Raw genomic sequence first — 18,894 nt, 5'->3', positions numbered from 1 at the left:
ACATTTAGGATGCTTTAAATTGTTAATTTTTATAAATACTATTAAAGTGAACATCTTTACCTATAAATGCAAGGCACAGTGAAGGTTATTTTCTTCAGATAAATCTTAGAAATTACTAGGTCAATGAGTGTAGACATCTTTGTCTATCAAACAGATTAAAGTCTATTTAAAAGACTTCATAGTCTTTCACATTATCAAATGGGGCTGGGGCTTCTCTGAGTGAGGATCCAAATTCAGGCATGGCATGAATTAGAGCAGTCACAGTACACCTTGAACTCCAACGTATTTGGGAGTACAGATCTCTTACTACAGGTTGCTTTGCACCTTCATTGTAGAAGGGGTTCATCTACAGCAGTCTTTCAAAGACCTGTTTCCAGTAGGTCGAGTACCGCAGATACATTCTTTCTAGAGAAGTAGTATGATGCCTTAGAGCAAAGGAAAGAGATAAAGTGATATCTAAGATCCCTAAGCGTAATATTGCTGGAGTCACAGGCCAGCTCCTTAAGCTCTGCTCAAGTGCAGCCCCCCACTATACATACACACATGCACACACACACACACACACACACATGCATGCATGCACGCACACACACACAGGCACACGGATGAATGTTCTTCAGGCTCCAGGTGGAAGGATTTCACTAGAGGTTGTCTAAGATATCTAGCCCTTATAATTCATTACTAAATCTCTCTGAAGAGTAACAGGTAACTTCAACATCTAAAGTTCACCTTCTTAGGTCTTAAAGTTGTATTACGTGGGCCCATCACAGAGATTCCAGGCCCCATATGGAGGAGAAAATACAACATTTTAAACATCTGATGTCTAAGACTGTGCTGACTTGCTGCTCCTCCCACGCTGTCAGGCAAACACCAAACCAAACAGATGGGCTGTGTGTGTACCATGCCCAAAACCTAGTGTGCTTGGGAGAAAATAAAAAGAGCTCATCTCAGAGGTGGGGCCTTTCCGTGCAACTGAGCTAGTCTCTGGTACCCTAGTTCTCCAGCTGGTTTGGATTAAGAGGATTTGGGACAATCTTAGCTGTTAAACTGACTTCTGAGAGAAGTATGATTTCCAGAGGTTGTTGGATGCTTCTACTTGGGTTTGAAAGAACAGGAAGCACTTTCAATCACATATGGAAAGAAGGGGTTGATGTTTTGCTTGGAGGGGTCTTAGAGATAAATTGCCTCTTTTCTTTAGATCAACATTTGAATTCCTTGAGAAGCTATATGACTTGCCACTAGTCCCACAGCTCCCTAAAGCAGAGTCTATGTTTCATCTATCATGAAATTTGAGCAGAGGTGGGATAATAAAAGGTTGCTTCATTTCCCCAAACATGTCAGTTCTAACGTATATGTCATTCAAAGCTGTTTAAGTAGCAACCATTACTGAGCATTACTGTTCCATGTGCCAGAAAGCTGCTCATCTATAGCAAAGTTTTTTCATCAACTCTTCAGTCCTTTCCAGATATTTCATTTCTAATTCTTGCTGAAAGTGACTTTGGGAAGCCCTTCTCCTACTGATGGCTTCTCAGTATCTGTGACAACTAATGAATTTCCAAGTGAAAAGTCATGGAGGCAGACTAAAAATAAGAACTCAAACCTCACAACAGAACCAAGGTACAACATCTTCATTTGGGTAGCAGCTGAGAAATGATGCTGCAAAGACTTTTGATTTCATTAGTGCTGGAATTGGAAAGCCCCCTCCTGTCCTGCTTCTTTCTGCACAAGGGATGATGTGGTCATCCCACACACTCATCAGTAAGAAACTTTATCGCCTCCTACACTCCATCCTAGAGCCTTTCTCCAAAGAGCTAAGAGTGGGAATTGGCTTCAAGTCAAGTAAACGTTATTTTTGCAATCCTCTAGCTAGCTTACTTGGAAATGTCATAGTGTTGGGACATGTGCTTTCCCAGCCATGCTGAGGGGTCTGCCCATATGAATGCACGGAGCTGTACAAGTGCACTTGTATACTTTTCACACACAAACACACACAGAGATGCTCAGTCACTGCACAGGAGCAGCCTCTCATGCCTGGAGCTCTCCTCAGGCATCCTTCCTAAAAGCACCCCAAGACTAAGCATGTATTTACCCATCATCTGCACAGTGCTCCAGAATACCAGGTGTGGGAGACAGAATAATGGACTCCTAAAGATGTCCACACCTTAATCCCCAGAACCTGTGAATGTGCTATGCTACTTTGCAAAAGAGAATTAAAGTTGCATGTGGAATGGAGGTTGCTAAATAACTGGCTTTAAAATAGTACATTATCCTGGATGATCTGGGTATTCCCAGTGTAATCACAGGGGTCCTTAAAAGTGGAAGAGGAAGGCAGAAGAGGAAGTCAGAGTGATGTGGTATGAGAAGGACTCAACCAGCCATTGCAGGCGTTGAAGATGAAGGAAGAGGACATGAGCCAAAGAACTTGGGCAGCCTCTAGAAGACAGAAAAGGCATGAAAACAGCACCTCTAGTGCCTCCAGAAAGGAACACAGCCCTGTAGACACCTTGACTTTAGCCCAGTGAAACCCATGTCAGACTTCTGGCCTAAATAAACATAAATTTATTATGTTGTTTTAAACCACTAAGTTTGTGGTGATGTTCTTACTGCAGCAATAAAAAACTCATACACCAAGGAAGGAGAGACGAGACAAAGAGAAAGAGCAAGCATTGCTGGTTCCCCTCTTCATATCCCCTAGCCCAATTTATAGACCTTCTAAAGATATGTCAGAAATGTATGGAAGAAATGGGGCTGGAGGAAACTTGCTGATCTGGTTTCCATTCCAGCCTCTCTCTACATTTACATTCTACCAACCTGCTATCAGGGAGGGCTGTAATATTCCTAAGCTCTTAGCCTAGTGCCTAGAATATAGTAAGCACTGGCAAATGTTTTCTAATCATCAAGCAGCCTCAGACTTTCTGATTTGAATTTGGGTGTACCTGAGAAATGGTAGACCTGTGCCCCCCATGGTTTGTCTGCTGTTTCCAATCTTCTGTGGAGCACTGTGACCCTCTTCTAACACTTCTCAACCTGGGACAAGTTGTGTTTCTAGTATTTGGTTGTTCGTCAACTCAGATCACATGTGGATTAGGTTCAGCCTGCTGACAACTTCAGAAAATATACTGTGTTCCATCTCCACACTGCCCTTCCAAGTGGGGGGAAACAAGTAGGAAATGCACAGAAAAATGATTTTCAGTAACAATAGGGATAGGTAATGTTTATTGAGAGCTCACTCTGTGTCAAGGACAGTGAATTATGTAAGCACTTGAATTATGTAATTGAAGTTTCACAATAAGGCTATGATGTAGATGGTATTTTTAATGCCCATTTTATGGATATGTTGGCTAGGTCCCTTGCCTAGTGAATGGCCTAGCCACACGTCAACCTCAGGCTGCCCGACTCTATAACTCATCCTCCTGGTGGTTATGCAATCCTGCTCTCACAGCTCCTGCTGCAGGAAGGGAACCAGGGGGAAGGCTTAGAATTGTTCTGCTCCTGAGTGGCCTCGGCAGAGTACCAACCCTCTGAAGAAACCCTTTGCCAACTGCACACTAACATTCTCTCCCAGATCCTCCCAGGTTTGTAACCCTAGGCGTGTCTCTGGTCAAGGTGGGCTAACAGCAAAGCACTAAGGGCTTAGTGTCCAGCCAGATCCAGCCAGAAGCTGACTTTTCCTGCACTTTCTAAGGGTTTTTGTTGTGGTTGTGTGTTTGTTTGCTTATTTGTTTTTGTTTTGTTTTTTGATGGAAACACAGACTACTTGGTTTCAGCGACTTTTCTCTCCACTCTCTTCCCTTATGGACAGCTGCGGAGGCTTCACACACCTGCTTAATTTCACAGTCTCCATCAATCCTGGCCTCAGACCCTCATTGCCCTTTTCAAAATATTTATCTTTTATGGTTCTGCAAGGAGTGCAGGCTTCCAAGCTAAATCAAGTTTCAATCTCCATCCAAGATGTTTACTGAAATCCCTCCTGTCCCAGGTCTTTCTATAGGCCAGACCCAACCTCAGAGAAACTTGTAAACCTGGTGAGGGGTGTTGGACCAGGTTTCCAGACTCACTCCAGTCCTATACCCTTTTGCTTGCTATGAACTACTGCCTCTCTCTCTAATCTTTCCTGGTTTTTGTGAACCTAATTTGACAGGATAGCTCCATTCCTGTTTTATTCTGGCCCCCTGGATTGCCCACTCATTCCAAACCAATGAAAGCACCTTCCTTCAGGATATACTTTTGGCATGTTTCACTCTGTCTCCCCTTCTGGAGTTGTGTGGGGCTCTTTGACCTTGGGCAGTCAGATACCACCCGAGTCCAGGTGCCTTGCAAAGACTTCCCTTTTTAGACAAAGCACACCCAATTCCATCTAATAAAAGCCAACCACCACCTGAAGCATAGAAGGGACTCAGGCACCTGGCCTGGATCTGTGTTTGCCTCTTGAAGAACATGGGGTGAGCCCAGTCATGTCTGAGGAGCCCTAACTTCAAGGTCATTCTTTAATCCCTGGAATGAGACTTGCACCACAGTCATTCAGCTGTAGAATGGGAAAGGCACTGCCCCCCATACAAGGCACCAGAAGGCATTTGCCCTCAGAGTACCAAGTGCAAATCAAGTGTAGCCAGCCCCAGACCCTGCACTGACCACCTCTCCGTGGCTCTCCTCTCTGGCAGTGTGGTTGCCTGAGCGCCTCCTACAGGACACACTCTATGCTGGCTGGGCACTTCTCCATGGCCATGACACGTCTCTTTGTTGGATTCCTATGTAAACCACCACAGAGTCAGCACCTCATGTGTTTCCCGCCATCTGTCATAGCAGATGCGGAGACTGTAACACTTCTAGCTTAGGAGGGCATCCAACACCCTTGTGGGGTCTTTAAAATTCACAGCTAACAGTCGGAGCCTGCGCTTGCACGAACCCCTGTTAAAGTCAAGATTTAGCAGTTGGTTGCCATAGCAACTTTCCTCATCAAGTCTGAACTCCTCTCAATGTAGATGGCCAAACTGGTCTTGAGAAGGAATACAGAGGAGGGAAGTTTGGTGGGTTCCAGAAATGAAGATCTTTTGAGAGGCAAATTTTGGATATCCTCAAACTCTAGCCTGATATGTTTGGAAATGTCTCTGTTGTTGGGACTTTGGGCTGCATGTGCCATTATACGGAGGAAGGCTTTATCTGTTCTCGGCAGTGTGCCCCACATAGTAATGAATGATGGAAACCTCATAAGGAGATAATGACTGTGAAGGCAATTTGAGAAGGTAAATGTGCTACACAAATGGTAGGTATTGCCGTCATTAGAAAATAAGGCTCTGCTTGAACTCTGAGTTGTTACTGCATGTATTTTTACATATTCCGTGATAACAAGCTATCAAATGTGGAAGAAAACTCCCTTTTTAGTCAATCCTTAATTCTAGGCAAGGCATCCAGCCAAGACCATTATAAGAGTTAGAGTGGTGGTTCTGAGAACCTCCTGAGATTACTTCCTGGTTTTTAAATATCATACCCATGGCCAGTTGTCCACAAGGACAATCAGGCGAGTATCTTTCTCTAAGGGACATGTTTATATTTGAGCCCTTGACACATTAATTGATTTAGATATCTGCATCCTGAGGGAAGGGAGTTTATCTGTAAATTTAGGGAAAACTCTTTAATTAATTTATTTATTTTCCATTACACAGTATTTGTCAAAGGCCTGCTCACGTGGGGGAAAACTAACCTTGCTCCTGCCCTGTGTAGCTTACGGTCTAGGGCCCATGTTTTCTTTGGAATTGAGAAAGTATGAAGCCAGTCTCCTAATATTCTCCTTCTTTAACTTTCCCCTGGTATTTACCTTCTTTATCTTTCCCTTTATCAGAGAAATTGTCTTCAGCTACAAGCCTCAGCATCGACCACCTAATTTCAACCTGTGTTTTCCTATGTTAGGCTGGGAGCTCTCTGATCATTTCTAGATACACCTCAGCTCCACTGAAGCCAGTAAATTCGAATCTGTTGTGTATCCAGCCCAGGTGGAAGCCAAAATTTGCCATATAGGAAACAATGTACAGATTTAATGCTCCCTGAGGATTTTTCACAAATTAAGACGTGACTCATTTCCACTCCTCTCCTCGGCACGTTGAGCTGAGCAGATGTAGGGCAGAAAACGAATATGGGCTGGTAGTGAGGGCCTGATGGACAGGGGCTTACAGGTCATTCTTGAAATGAATGGTTGCACTAAGATCTTAACAAAAAACCCTCTGCTCAGACCCTATCGAGTCCCTTCTCCCTTACCTGTCAGGTCCTTTCATTTCATTGTTGCTGGGTTTTATCTTAGTGTGAGAAAACGGCACTCAAAGCCATTATTCTATTTATATCCTTTTTAAGTGTCCCTTCCTTGGGAGATAAAGAAATGGCATGCCCATCCTCTCCACAGGGCATGGCACGTTTGTTATTTACCCATGTCAGGAAGTCACACTCTGTTTTTTTGCTAGTTATAAATTAAATAACCAGACATTAAAAGAGTAAAAACTATTGTGTTAATGTAACTGGTCTCAGTAGTTTGTGGATGCATAGCATTGCATAAAGAATTATTAATATAAGGAAGCAGCAACAACCTTCCTCAAGATCAGTGCTAAGTAGAGCAATGATTCTTAGTCTTTTGGGGATCTTGGATTTGCTTATAAATCAGATGAATATTGTGAAACCCTGCCCCAGAAAAGTTCATATACACGCATATACAGTTTTGCATGCAATTCATGAGCCTCTCAGTATAGCAGTGGAGTAACTAATGATAACAAAGCCTAGTAATATCCTAGCCAAACATAGAATTGTAGAAGATCCTTCTATTTACCAGCTCCAAGATAATTAGCCATTTGCACTTAAAAGCTCTAACCCAGAGTTTCTATAAAATCGTAGTAAGTATAAGTGGCTTCCTGTAAATATAGTAGTTATTCTGTGGATAGCAGCAAGGCAGAATGGTAGTAAAAAGGTCTGGAGTCAGACAGACAGAGGTTCAAATTTTAACTCTGCCACTTACAAGCTATCAACAAGTCCTTCAATTTTTCCAAGCCTTAGTTTTTCCCACCAGTATAACATTAATAATACCTACTTTTCAAGATTCTTAGAAATATTCAATGAAAAAAGCTCACTTATGCAGTCTTTAAACATTTATCAATCATCTAATATGTGACTTGCAGCATACTGGGCATTGAGAAAATAAAGATGAAAAAATCCCTTCCCTCAGAGTTCTTGGTCTTTGTGCTTACAGAGCACATGTAATAGGTGCTTTCTAAATATTAGATTCCTCCACTAGTGAAAATTATCATGTACTGGAAAATGGAGAGATTGATGGGTGCGTTCATTCATGTGGACAGTGGAGAGGGAAATATATAACATAATGGGACTTAGTGTCTCATTCGTGCTACTATTGGAGGTGGAGTTTAATATGACCCTTTCATATTAATGTTCTCAAACACAGACATATCAATCAATTCACTCATCTTTCTCTTTCTTCCTCTTCACCCTGCTCCTAAGGGGAATGCCTGTGCTATGAAGGCTACATGAAGGATCCAGTACACAAGCATCTTTGCATTCGGAATGAATGGGGGACAAACCAGGGGTAAGTAAGGGGATGGCAGGTGAGCTGGTTCTCACACACCACTGCTCCCTTACACAGACGTGATGTGGAGCAACTGCATGGAAAGGAACAGAGCTAAAGGGTAGCTATATATTCCGAAGAGCGAATGGGTAAAAATGTCACTGTGCATTTCCTTATTTATACCGTTCCAGTGACATCCGTATCATCTTTTTCTCCATTTACGAGTCAAGAGATGATGCCTCTGACTCGCAGCTCCACAGCCTCCAGCTGGGATCTGAAACTCAAGCTGTCCTTCTCTTTGTTTCACACCACCACCAGCCACGAGGATTCCACAGGCAGAACTTAGCTGATGATTTTGCTGGAGGCATGCAAAGCCTCATGGACTCCAGTGTAGCTCTCCCAGAGCTTGATGAGCTTTGGGAGACTGACATGAGTAGAGACTTGTTTTCACCAGGACTGTCAGCAGGGGTGAGATGCAAAGACGAAGGGAGAACTCTCTGTTGAGAAAAGGGTATTTTTGTCTGACCCCTAATTACCATGTCTCATGAGACGTTTGCTTTTTCCCAAGCACACATGACAGGGACAAAGTAGTAACCTAGTCTATTGTTTTTTATTTTTATCTTTTACATTTTCTGAATGTTTTTATTGTGATAAAATTTACCATTTTAACCATTTTTTTAAGCATATAATTGAGTGGCATTCAGCACATTTACATTGTTATGCAACCATCACCACTGTCCATCTTACGTTGCTATATAAAAACAACATTCTACTTTGTTTTGGAGGCTGAGAGCTTACTTTCTGCATTGGCTGGGTCATGAAGGAGGGTGGGAAGAGAAAGGGATCAATAAATGCTAACTAATAATAGCAATCAATTGAACAAGGAAAACTAGAAAGAAATCAAGGCAAAAGGCATTTTGGAGTGATTGCTTGGACTGCAGATTACATATATTTTTGCAGCCTGACAAGATGGAAAAAAGAAACCAATGTCACTCCAGACATTGCCATGGAGGACTTACATCTCTGAGGTCGATGATCAGCCCCTTCTGTGTGATTCTGATGAGACCAAACCTAGAATATTGAATGTAGTTCTGGACTCTCAAAGCAATAAATATGGTGACAAATGGGTGAGAGTTTGGAAAAGAGCAATAAAAATGATTGAAGAGCCCAAGGGAGTGATTTATGATAACGGGATAGAAGAACTCAACTCTGAGAAGTTAGCCAGCTGATGACTAAGTCAGGGCATGATCGATGTCCATAGACGTTAGAAGAGGGTAAATGTTCTGGAACAGGTTTAAGTTGAGGGATAAGGACAAGAGAGAATGAAGTTAGGGAAAGGAAATCTGAGTCACAGGTCAGAAAACTCGGGGAAGTCAAAATACCATGAAATGTTTTTGTTAGAGAAAATGAAGGATTGCTGAGTTTCAACTGAATTGGAGATCTTCACGGAGAGGTAGTCCACAAAATTTAGAGGAAGGTGTTTATAGAAGGTAAATACATATGAGGTGTCCTGTTATTGAAAGATGGGTGGGAAGGACAGAGAACTTGGCTGACAGATTCAAGCAAGATATGAATAAAGAGTGCCATTCGCTGTTTAAATTCTACTTAATCCCCTTACTCTCTTAACCCTTGAAATGTTTGCATCTTTTCTGGGGAGCCAGAATTTTAGCTTATGTGATGGCTGAGAATCTCAGTGGACTGTGGTTCTTATTGAGTAAAATATTATAAAGAGTGATGGATAACCACCTCTGCATCTCTTAGCCTGCAAACTTGCTGCTGGAGAAAACAACTACAAAATATCATTTCACTTTTGCCCTGAATGATACAGGCTGGTGCTCTGCAGTGATTGGATTTGGTGGCTAATCGCTCAGGCTTCCATAGCCCTAGCCTTGTAGACAGATCATGGGAGGATGGGCCTGACTTCACTTGGTAATTGCACAAGCCTTCGCCATTCCCTCTGGCTGTGTGTAGAGACAGTCTTCGAATGCAGACAAGAGCCTCAAGGGAAATGGTGGAGGCCCCAGCGTTGGTGTCATTTAAAACAAGACAGGCTAAAGCACTAAGTTACAGAATGACAGGAACATTAGCCCCAGGAAATAGACAAGGAGACCTAATCTGTCATTTCCATCTCTAATTTCCATTATTCTATGATCATCACTGTCTACGAGGTCTCATTTTGGACACTAATAAAATAATGGAGCAACTGTTAGGAGGGGGGAAAAAGTGACTATCTTGAGGATAATGGGACTAGGAATGATAAGCAGCATGAATTTATACGTATATAAAACAGCGCCAGACAAATGACTACATATTTTCCTCATAAAATGACAAGATAAGTGAAAAGTGGAAGATGACATACATCTTGATTTAAGTTAGGGATCTGATGCCATGTTTCTTTAGATGATTCCCAGAAAATTAATCGAAATTGGTTTGAATGTGAAGACTGTCACTTGAATTGAAAATTGCCTGACAGATCGCCGACTAATGATACGTATTGGGGTAGTATGGAAAAATCAGTGGTAAGCCTGATTTTCCTGTGTGTTTTATTTAATGTCCCAGAAGGTGGAGGAAAGCCGCCTGTGTGTGGGTATCTATGTTTTTCACTTCATATTCTTATATTGTATACTTAAGATTTAACTGAACATTCTTTTAGAGTAGAACAACCGAATCCTAGGCCAGTCACAGTTAAAACAAATTCCTTGTGGAAAACCGAGGTTAATGTACCTGGAGAAAAGGAGCAATAAGCATTTGTGACTTTCAGGCAAGGAAGAAAATTGCTCAAAGACACTAACACAAAATGTCACAAATGGATGTTTCTGTGAGGCAGAGTAGTTACGCCTGCAACTTTATCCAGCCTCTCTACATGGCTCTCCAGTGTACCTGGTGTGTGTGTAGATTACATGTGCATATGTGGTGTCTGTGTGATTTTTTGTGGTGTGGGTCTGAGTGTGTGTGGGAGAGTGAGCTGGTTTATTTATAGGAATCTCTCACCACTTCACTCCATCATTTACTCTCCTACTCATTCATGTTTTCAGTAGATATGTACCCCATTACCTGCTGTGGTCCAGGGTATGTTAGGTTGCTATGTATAGAAGATGTGGTCCCAGCTCCAGAAGAACTAATAGTCTACATAGACAGATGGCAGCATAACAAATAATTGCAATGAATTCTACAACCTATTAAAATACAGGTGTGAGCAAAGGTCTGTGAGATTATAGTCTAAGGGGGTGGTTTATATAAGGTAAGAGAATCTGGAGTAGGGCTTCATGGAGAAGTTGGATTTTGAACTGTTCTATGTGATGGGTAACAAAGGTAATTCTAAGCTAAGGCGATAGCATGTACAAAGGCAGGGAGACCTAAGAAGTGTGTTTTTTTCCAGGAATGTCAAAAAAAAAAAAATCGCTCAATGTAGCTTCAGAGTGCCATTTACAGGGACAAAAGAAGAGGCTGATAAGGAGGCGAAGACTAGATCTCAAAGAGATCTTGTTTACTAAGGCTTTGGACATTAAAGCTCCCATGTACAAGACCCTAGAATTGTTAGCAGAAAGAAATTCCAAAGTGTCTGTATGTTTGGTGGGATATCCTCTCAGGACACTTTATTTTTCAGGCCCTTCATAATAAATTTAAATAATCATAAAAGAAAAGAAAACAAAGAAACAAAAATACCCCACAAAACCTCTTAGGAATGTCTAGATTTTTATTTGCAATCACTGAGTAAACGTATCCCTAAAATTACCCTGTAGGTAAAAGTGTTCAAGACCAAACAGCAAAGAATGACAGAGAATTGGAGACCATATGTACAAGATATGGGAATCAGGAAGATTGCAATCATTCCATGGTAACTCCAGTTCTGCCAAAGGATGCCCAAGGAGAAGTAAGGCAGATTGAGACATTCACATGTGGATCTGGGTGTGAAGCCAGTCGCTCCAGCTCACCCAGGTGACAGGGCCGAGGAGGCAGATTGTACACAGAATCATTTGAACTCATTACACAAGAAGGTCCTAGTTATAAAAATAGCTTCAAAAAGATTTAAACAAAGTCATGGCTGAAAGATTTCTAATGGGTTATTAAAAGAACATGAGATATTTGAGGTAACATCCTCAGTCTTTGAGGTTGGCAACAAAATCAATTGTTCCCTGCCATGCCACCCCCTGTGACCCAGCTGCCAGGCAGAAGACCCAGGGTAAAAGAGTCCTACCCCAGCACGGTGGTTTGCCATGTCTTCTGTCTACCCCATGGGAATTCACTGAATAACTCTTCGGCCTCTCATCCCTGTGGCTGCATAGACACAGCCAGGAACTATTAGAGTCAGTATTTGATGTTTGTTTTCTAGGACAACAAGGACAAATTGAAAATTTTCACAGATGAGAAATGAAAACAATAAATGAGGGTGGAGGAAGCAAGAGAAATTGATTTACATGGAGATATTAGAGGAGAAAAAACAAATTTATTTAGTTACTTTGGAGATTATGAAGAAAGGCTATAAAAAATTTTTTTTTGTTAAATTAAAAGTGCACCCAAGGGCCTCTAGATACATTTTTCAAAATACCACAATTAGATTAAATTCACGCATTTGAAGGTTCCTGGTAAATGATGGTCTGATTTCTTATTCTGGCATCTCAGATACAGAGGGCAACACCAAGGAGATTCTCCACTAGAGAAATATAAAATATTGCTAGATTTAAAGGCTGAAGGATGGAGACAGAGTGATAATTAATGAGATGGGAAGAGACCTGCTGTGGAAAACAAACAGGTGCTTCTCCAAGGTTTTAAATGCTGTTGTCAGGAAGGGCCTTGCTCATTAGAGCACCTCCTCCTTATGCCGCCTGCTCAGGGGACAATGCATTGACGATGACACCCCAGACAGGTGCACATGCGTGCACATGCCCACACACACTCGTACATGACTCATGTTGCCCTAATATGTGCTTCTATCTGCACAGCTCCTCCCTACTCTCACCCTCCCAGGAGTGACTGCTTAGGAATTCTAAATCTGTTGAGGGAGCAAACTTCCCAAACCATAGAATCCAGTTTACTTCTCAAGCCAAGAATGCGGACTGTGTTCACCATGTTTAACTTTAGCCCCTCTGTCTTGCTCAAAACCTGTCCTTGAAGGAGGTAGTTTTATTCTGACCTGTTGAATGATGCCTGAAGACGACTAACAGGACAGTGGTCGCATCTGGTGGAGAAAATCCCTTTGCCCCTGGGTTCTGGATACTGAGACAAGATCAGCCTCCACTGATTATTTAAGAAGATCCAAAATCCATCCTCACTTCTCCTGGCCACATAAAACTGAGCAAGAACCTCCTCTCAACTGTCCAACAACCAAGGTGCCAATGCTAAACCCCTCTCGGACAGTGACTGGTGTGCTAAGGTGCAGCTCTGATTCCAGGCTGAAGTCTTGGGCCATGCCTGGCTTTCTTGGACGAACCCAAAGTGTTCAGAAGTGACTCAGATGGAGTGAGACAGTCCTGTATGACATGACATTTCCTGACGTTCCTTTGCCTATCATCTGGCTTTTCCTTCCCCACCCCTGCAGTTGTTTCTGGGTCACTGCTGCCCATTCACCCTCCTCCTGCCCCTCAGACAAGGTTTGCCCGCCAGGCTGCGGCTGCTCCTTTATCTCTGGGCACCTCTTTCCCTGCCCTCCAGCCCAGACATCTTTGTCTGTGCCCAGCTCCTGTCATTGCCCTGCCATGCACAAATGGGATTATCTTCCCATTAGCCCTCTTTTAATTTTCCTGCTCCCTCCCTCCCTCCTCCTCTTCCTCCTCTCTCTCTCTCTCTCTTATTCCTAACAAATGTTTCCAGGTGTATTTATTTGGCCATTTACTTCTCAGTCTTCTTTTCTTCCCTTCCTTTTTCTTTTCTAAACCTCCATCTCCTCTTCCCCTGGGAGTCAATGGAAATGTGAATGTCCTTTCTCCTGCCCATTTCAGTGTCAAACGGAGGAAAGAGCCTCTTGGAAGTAAACCTAAAGTTCCCAGTTCCTTCTCTCTCCAGAGGCCCTGCTGTAACCTGATTCCAGTGGGAATGTTGCCCCTTAGAAGGAGAATGGACCCCTCCCTGGGTGATCACCAAGTCCTCGAGAGTGGATCTCCACCTACCAGGAAATCCTGGGACAGACTGAACAGGATCACACCCTCAGTTAGCCTGGGAAACTGCACCTCGTTCTCAGGGATTTTAAGTGAAAACATTTGATTGATCCATTCTCCCAAAACTGAGTGGTGCTGAGTACGGTGACACACTTTGTCGTTTGTTAACAGACCTCAGTCTGAGAGGACGCCTATCCAACAACAGAGGGCTGAAACCTAGCCTGTGCTGGCCAAGGCAAGCCAGCTCTGAGAAAAAGGGCACACTTGTTCAGCTGAGTGCCTTTTTTTTTTTTTCTTTTTTGACCGGTAAGGGGATCGCAACCCACGGCATGGTGCCATCCACACCACGCTCAGCCAGTGAGCACACCGGCCAGCCCCACACAGGATCCGAACCCACGGCCTCAGTGCCACCAGCACCGCACTCTCCCTACTGAGCCATGGGGCCAGCCCTGAGTGCCTTTTTTAAAATTAGCACAAAGGCCCTTGATGAGCCAGTGCTGACCCTGTGGTCATTTTGGGTGATGCCCTTGGTTTTCCTCTTAAGGCAACTCTACCCTTCTTGGATATTCAGCCCTGGTGATGGGCCCCTGCACGCCAGTCCACCAAGCAGCTACTTAAATATCATCTGGGGACCTTATTTATTTTATTTTTATTGATTATACATATTCGTGGGGCACAGAGCTGACCATCAGCACCTGTGCCAAAGATGTGATGATCAGATCAATATTATCAGCATGCCCACTGCCACAAATTGCAGTTATTCCCCATGACCCCCACTCAATGTCTCCCCAACTCCCCCCACACCTCGCCCCCACAACCCTAGATCTTTCTCTCCCTTCACAAGTCCAGCACACCACTGTGGTCTTTCTTTCCTTCCTTCCTTCTCTCTTAGCTCGCACTTATGAGTGAGGACATGTGATATTTTTCCTTCTATGGCTTATTTCACTTCACGTAATTTTCTCCAAGCTTATACATGTTGCTACAAATGTCAGAATTTGATTTTTTTTTTTTTATGGCTGAGTAGTATTCCACTGTGTATATATACCACATTTTCCTTATCCAGTCACACAATGATGGACATTTAGGTTGGTTCCATATCTTGGCTATTATAAATAGAGCTGCGATGAACATTGGAGTGCAGGTGTCCCTTTGACATGATGTTTTCCATTCCTTTGGATATATACCCAACAGTGGGATTGCTGGGTCATATGGCAGTTCTATTTGTTGTTGTTTGAGAAACCTCCATACTGTTTTCCATAGTGGCTGTACTAATTTACAGTCCCACTAACAGTGTAGGAGTGTTCCCTTCTCTCCACACCCTCACCAGCATTTGTTATTCTCAGTCTTTTTTATTATAGCCAGTCTAACTGTGGTGAGATGATATCTCAGTGTGGTTTTAATTTGCACTTCCATGATGATTAGTGATGTTGAGCATTTTTTCAAGTACCTGTTGGCCATTTGAATGTCTCCATTTGAAAAAAGTCTATTCAGCTCCTTTGCCCTAGTTTGTAAATATTGTCTCCCATTCTGTAGGTTGTGTTTTCACTCTTTTGATGGTATTCTTTATTGTGCAGAAGCTTTTCAGTTTGATATAGTCCCGTTTATTTATTTTTTCTTTTGTTGCTTGTGCTTTTGGGGTCTTATTCATAAAGTCTTTGCCCAGTCCTACTTCCTGAAGGTTTCCCCTATGTTTTTCCTTTAGTAGTTTTATAGTTTCAGGTCTTATACTTAATTCTTTAATCCATTTTGAGTTGATATTGGTATACAGTGATAGGTACATGTACAGTTTCATTCTTCTGCATGTGGAGTTCCAATTTTCCCAGCACCATTTACTGAAGAGGCAGTCTTTTCCACAATGTATGTTCTTGTCGCCTTTGTCAAAGATCAGTTGGCTGTAATTCTGTGGGTTGATTTCTGGGTTCTCTATTCTGTTCCATTGGTTTTAGTGTCTATTTTTATGCAAGTAACATGTTGTTTTGGTTCCTATGCTTGTAGTATGATTTGAAATCAGGTAGTGTTATGCTTTGGTTTTTTTTTTTTTTTTTTGCTCAGGATTACTTGGCTATTCAGGGTCTTTTGTTGTTCCATATGAATGTTAGGATTGTTTTTTCTATTTCTGTGAAGAATATCATTTGTATTTTGAGGGGAATTGCATTGAAAATTTATATAGCTTGGGGTAGTATGGACATTTTCACAATGTTGATTCTTCTAATCCAAGAGCATGGAATGTCTTTCCACCTTTTTGTGTCTTCTTTAATTTCTTTCAGTAGTCATTTATAGTTATTTTTCAGAGATCTTTCACCTCCTTGGTTAAATTTATTTCAAGTTATTTTATTTTTTTGGTGACTTGTAAATGGGCTTATCTTCTTGATTTCTTTTTCTGTTAGTTCGTTATTGGAGAATAAAAATGCTACTGATTTTAGGGTATTGATTTTGTATTCTGCAACATTACTGAAATTGTTAATCAGCTCTAACAGTTTCTTGGTAGAGTCTTTAGGTTTTTCTATATATTGGATCATGTCATCTGCAAATAGGGACAATTTGACTTTGTCTTTTCCAATCTGGATGCCCTTTATTTATTTCTCTTGCCTGATTGCTCTGGCAAATACGTCTAATACTATGTTGAATAGGAGTGGTGAGAGTGGGCATCATTGTCTTGTTCCTGTTCTTAAGGGAAAATCTTTCAGCTTTTCCTCATTCATGATGATATTGGTGGTGGGTTTGTCATATATGGTTTTTATTGTGTTGAATTACTTTCCTTCTATATCTAATTTGCTGAGAGCCTTTAGTATCAAGGGATATTGAATTTTGCTGAACACTTTTTCTGTGTCTGTTGAGATAATCACATGGTTTTTGTCCTTGATTTTGTTGACGTGAAGTATCACATTTATTAACTTGTGTATGTTGAACCATCCTTGTCTCCTTGGGATTAATCCCACTTCATCATGGTGTATTGTTTTTTGGATGTGTTGCTGTGTGCTTATTTAAAATACTGAGTTCTGATTTCAACCCCCAGAGATTTTAATTTCATAGGTCTGGCAGAGGGTCCCATATTCGTACATTTGACAGGTCCCCCAAGTGATTCTAAAGTACAGCCAGACTTTTTTTTTTTTACTTAAAACACAAACACCATTAACATTTTGATCTATGTGCTTCAACTTTTCCTTGACATGTGTATCATATACAAAAATGGTACATCACACATATTGTTTATTAGTCTAAATTATTATTATTTTATTAATTTACTTAATTTTTTTTGGTGGCTTGCCGGTACAGGAATCCGAACTTGTGACCTTGGTGTTATCAGCACCGTGCTATACCAAATGAGTTAACAGCCAGCCCAGACTTAAGAACATTTCTTAGACAAGATATGGAGTTTTCAGATCCTTCTGGATGGCATCCTCTTATCAGTGCACCATCTCCTTCCAATCAAAATAAGAATGGGTTTGTGAACAAGTAGCTGAATGCATCCTAAAAGATCCTTGCATTTTACTGATTGGAAAATGAGAGGTGAAGTAATGCCCAGGGCCATGTAGCTGGAGGTCATGCTTTATAGTAACTGCAGGATATTGGAAATAAATCAGCTGGGTAAATAAAGATTTAAAAGAGAGAGCAATGTGAAGAGCAAGCGATACTTTGAAAGTTGGTTGTCAGCTGTAGATGGGAGTGGACATTCTACAGCCCACCACCTGCTTCTCTGCATTGCCGCACTCCCCAGGACCGGCTCATCTTCATCTCATCTCCCCACCTGTCCAGTAACAAACATCCACCCGCAGTACTGCCTGCCCTCCTGAGGAGGGTTGAGACCCTACCACACTGCATACCTGACCAGTCCAGTCACGACACCAAGAGACTTATTTTAAACAGTGCCGGAGGCGGGAACACTCATATTTGCTCCAACATGACCACCAGGGTGAAAAAAAATCAACCTCAATTTACCCTCCCATCTGCTCAAGAATGGAAGATAAATTGTTTCAATTTTATAGAAATGAATGTTTTATGTCTTGCCTATGCTTTCCAGAGAGTGTCCTGAATTTATATATTCTACTGAATGCATGGATATTTTCCACTAGGAATGCTCTCTAGACCTTCAATTTCCTTGAGTTTCAGTCTAAAAATACTAGGTTTGGGATGCTGTTATTTTTCCTGGCTTTGGAGATTTTTGGCTATTTATCTTTTTCTCTTTAAAATCAACAGAAAAAGAAATCCATTCATTATCCCACGCTTAGAGAAAACTGTCATTACCATTTTGGCATATTTCCTCCCAATTTCTTGTTCTATGCATCAAAAATTTTGCTTCTCATTACCCCCTTCCCCAATTCTGTATATATTTTTGTCCTCTCTCATAATTTAACAATGAGCATGTATTATTTTATAATCACAAAAGGTGGGGGGAGATAAGGAAGAAAGCTTTAAAAGTATCTTTCTGGTACATTGTTTTTCTCAAATCTTTTTCCTTGGGGAAGTTCTCCTAAATGTGTGACTTAAAAGCCTTCAATTTTAACCTGTTTTTAGGGGAAAGAAGAGAGTGGTTCAAGGTCTAGCACTCAGGTCAAATTCTTGTAATACAAACATCTCCGTAAGTCTTTGTAGAATAAAAGGCTGCATGGGCACTAACTAGTGACCCACACATTCAACACAGCGTTTGATGCAATACAACTTCAATGTCACTAGATTCTTTGAGCAGTCCCTCATACAGTGCTAACTAATTGCTGTCAATCACCAAGCATGTAATGCTGGACACCATGCTTGGTGTCTTTTTTAAGTATCACCAATCTTGGTTAAAAATCCTACAAACTGGATATTTTTTAAAAGGTGAGCAATTAGTGATATTTATTTCACCTACAATTTCTGTGAAAACAATTTCAGTAAAAGTAACCTTGAGGTTTATTCTTCCTAGATAGGCACTTTGGATTTGTGTTTAAATACTCATACTATAATTATTTTTTCTATGTTTTTAGTTTTATATAATTTCAAAAACTAAAGAGCAAATATTTTGTCATAGCGCATCTTGTTCTTTGCTTTATCTTGTTTGTTTTTACCAAAGGAATGCATGCAATTGGTAGAAAATCTGGAAACAGAGCAGCAAGAAGAAAAAAATTCAAGCCACCTGAAATGCTATCCCCTAGAGAGAACTCATACTGATTTTTTGTTTTATTTGCTTAGGAACAATACTTTTTCAAGAAAATAGCATCATATTGTCATATCTCTTGCTTTGTTCATTGCGTACATACGAGATGT

At 41.4% G+C, this 18,894-nt stretch overlaps 1 protein-coding gene across 2 annotated transcripts in view; it reads left to right on the top strand.

The window, feature by feature from the left end:
• The window catches only part of ASTN1 (astrotactin 1), a 294,586-nt gene that overhangs the window by 136,608 nt on the left and 139,084 nt on the right, over nucleotides 1-18,894 (top strand). For both annotated transcript variants that reach the window (XM_063106058.1, XM_063106057.1), the window contains exon 8: nucleotides 7,495-7,579. In XM_063106058.1, the coding sequence (XP_062962128.1) occupies nucleotides 7,495-7,579 (85 nt within the window). The remainder of the gene's footprint in view (nucleotides 1-7,494; nucleotides 7,580-18,894) is intronic.

The sequence above is a fragment of the Cynocephalus volans genome, chromosome 8 (assembly GCF_027409185.1).
Source record: "Cynocephalus volans isolate mCynVol1 chromosome 8, mCynVol1.pri, whole genome shotgun sequence".
In the NCBI taxonomy this organism is placed as follows: domain Eukaryota; kingdom Metazoa; phylum Chordata; class Mammalia; order Dermoptera; family Cynocephalidae; genus Cynocephalus; species Cynocephalus volans.
This window is presented reverse-complemented; position numbering and strand designations above follow the sequence as displayed.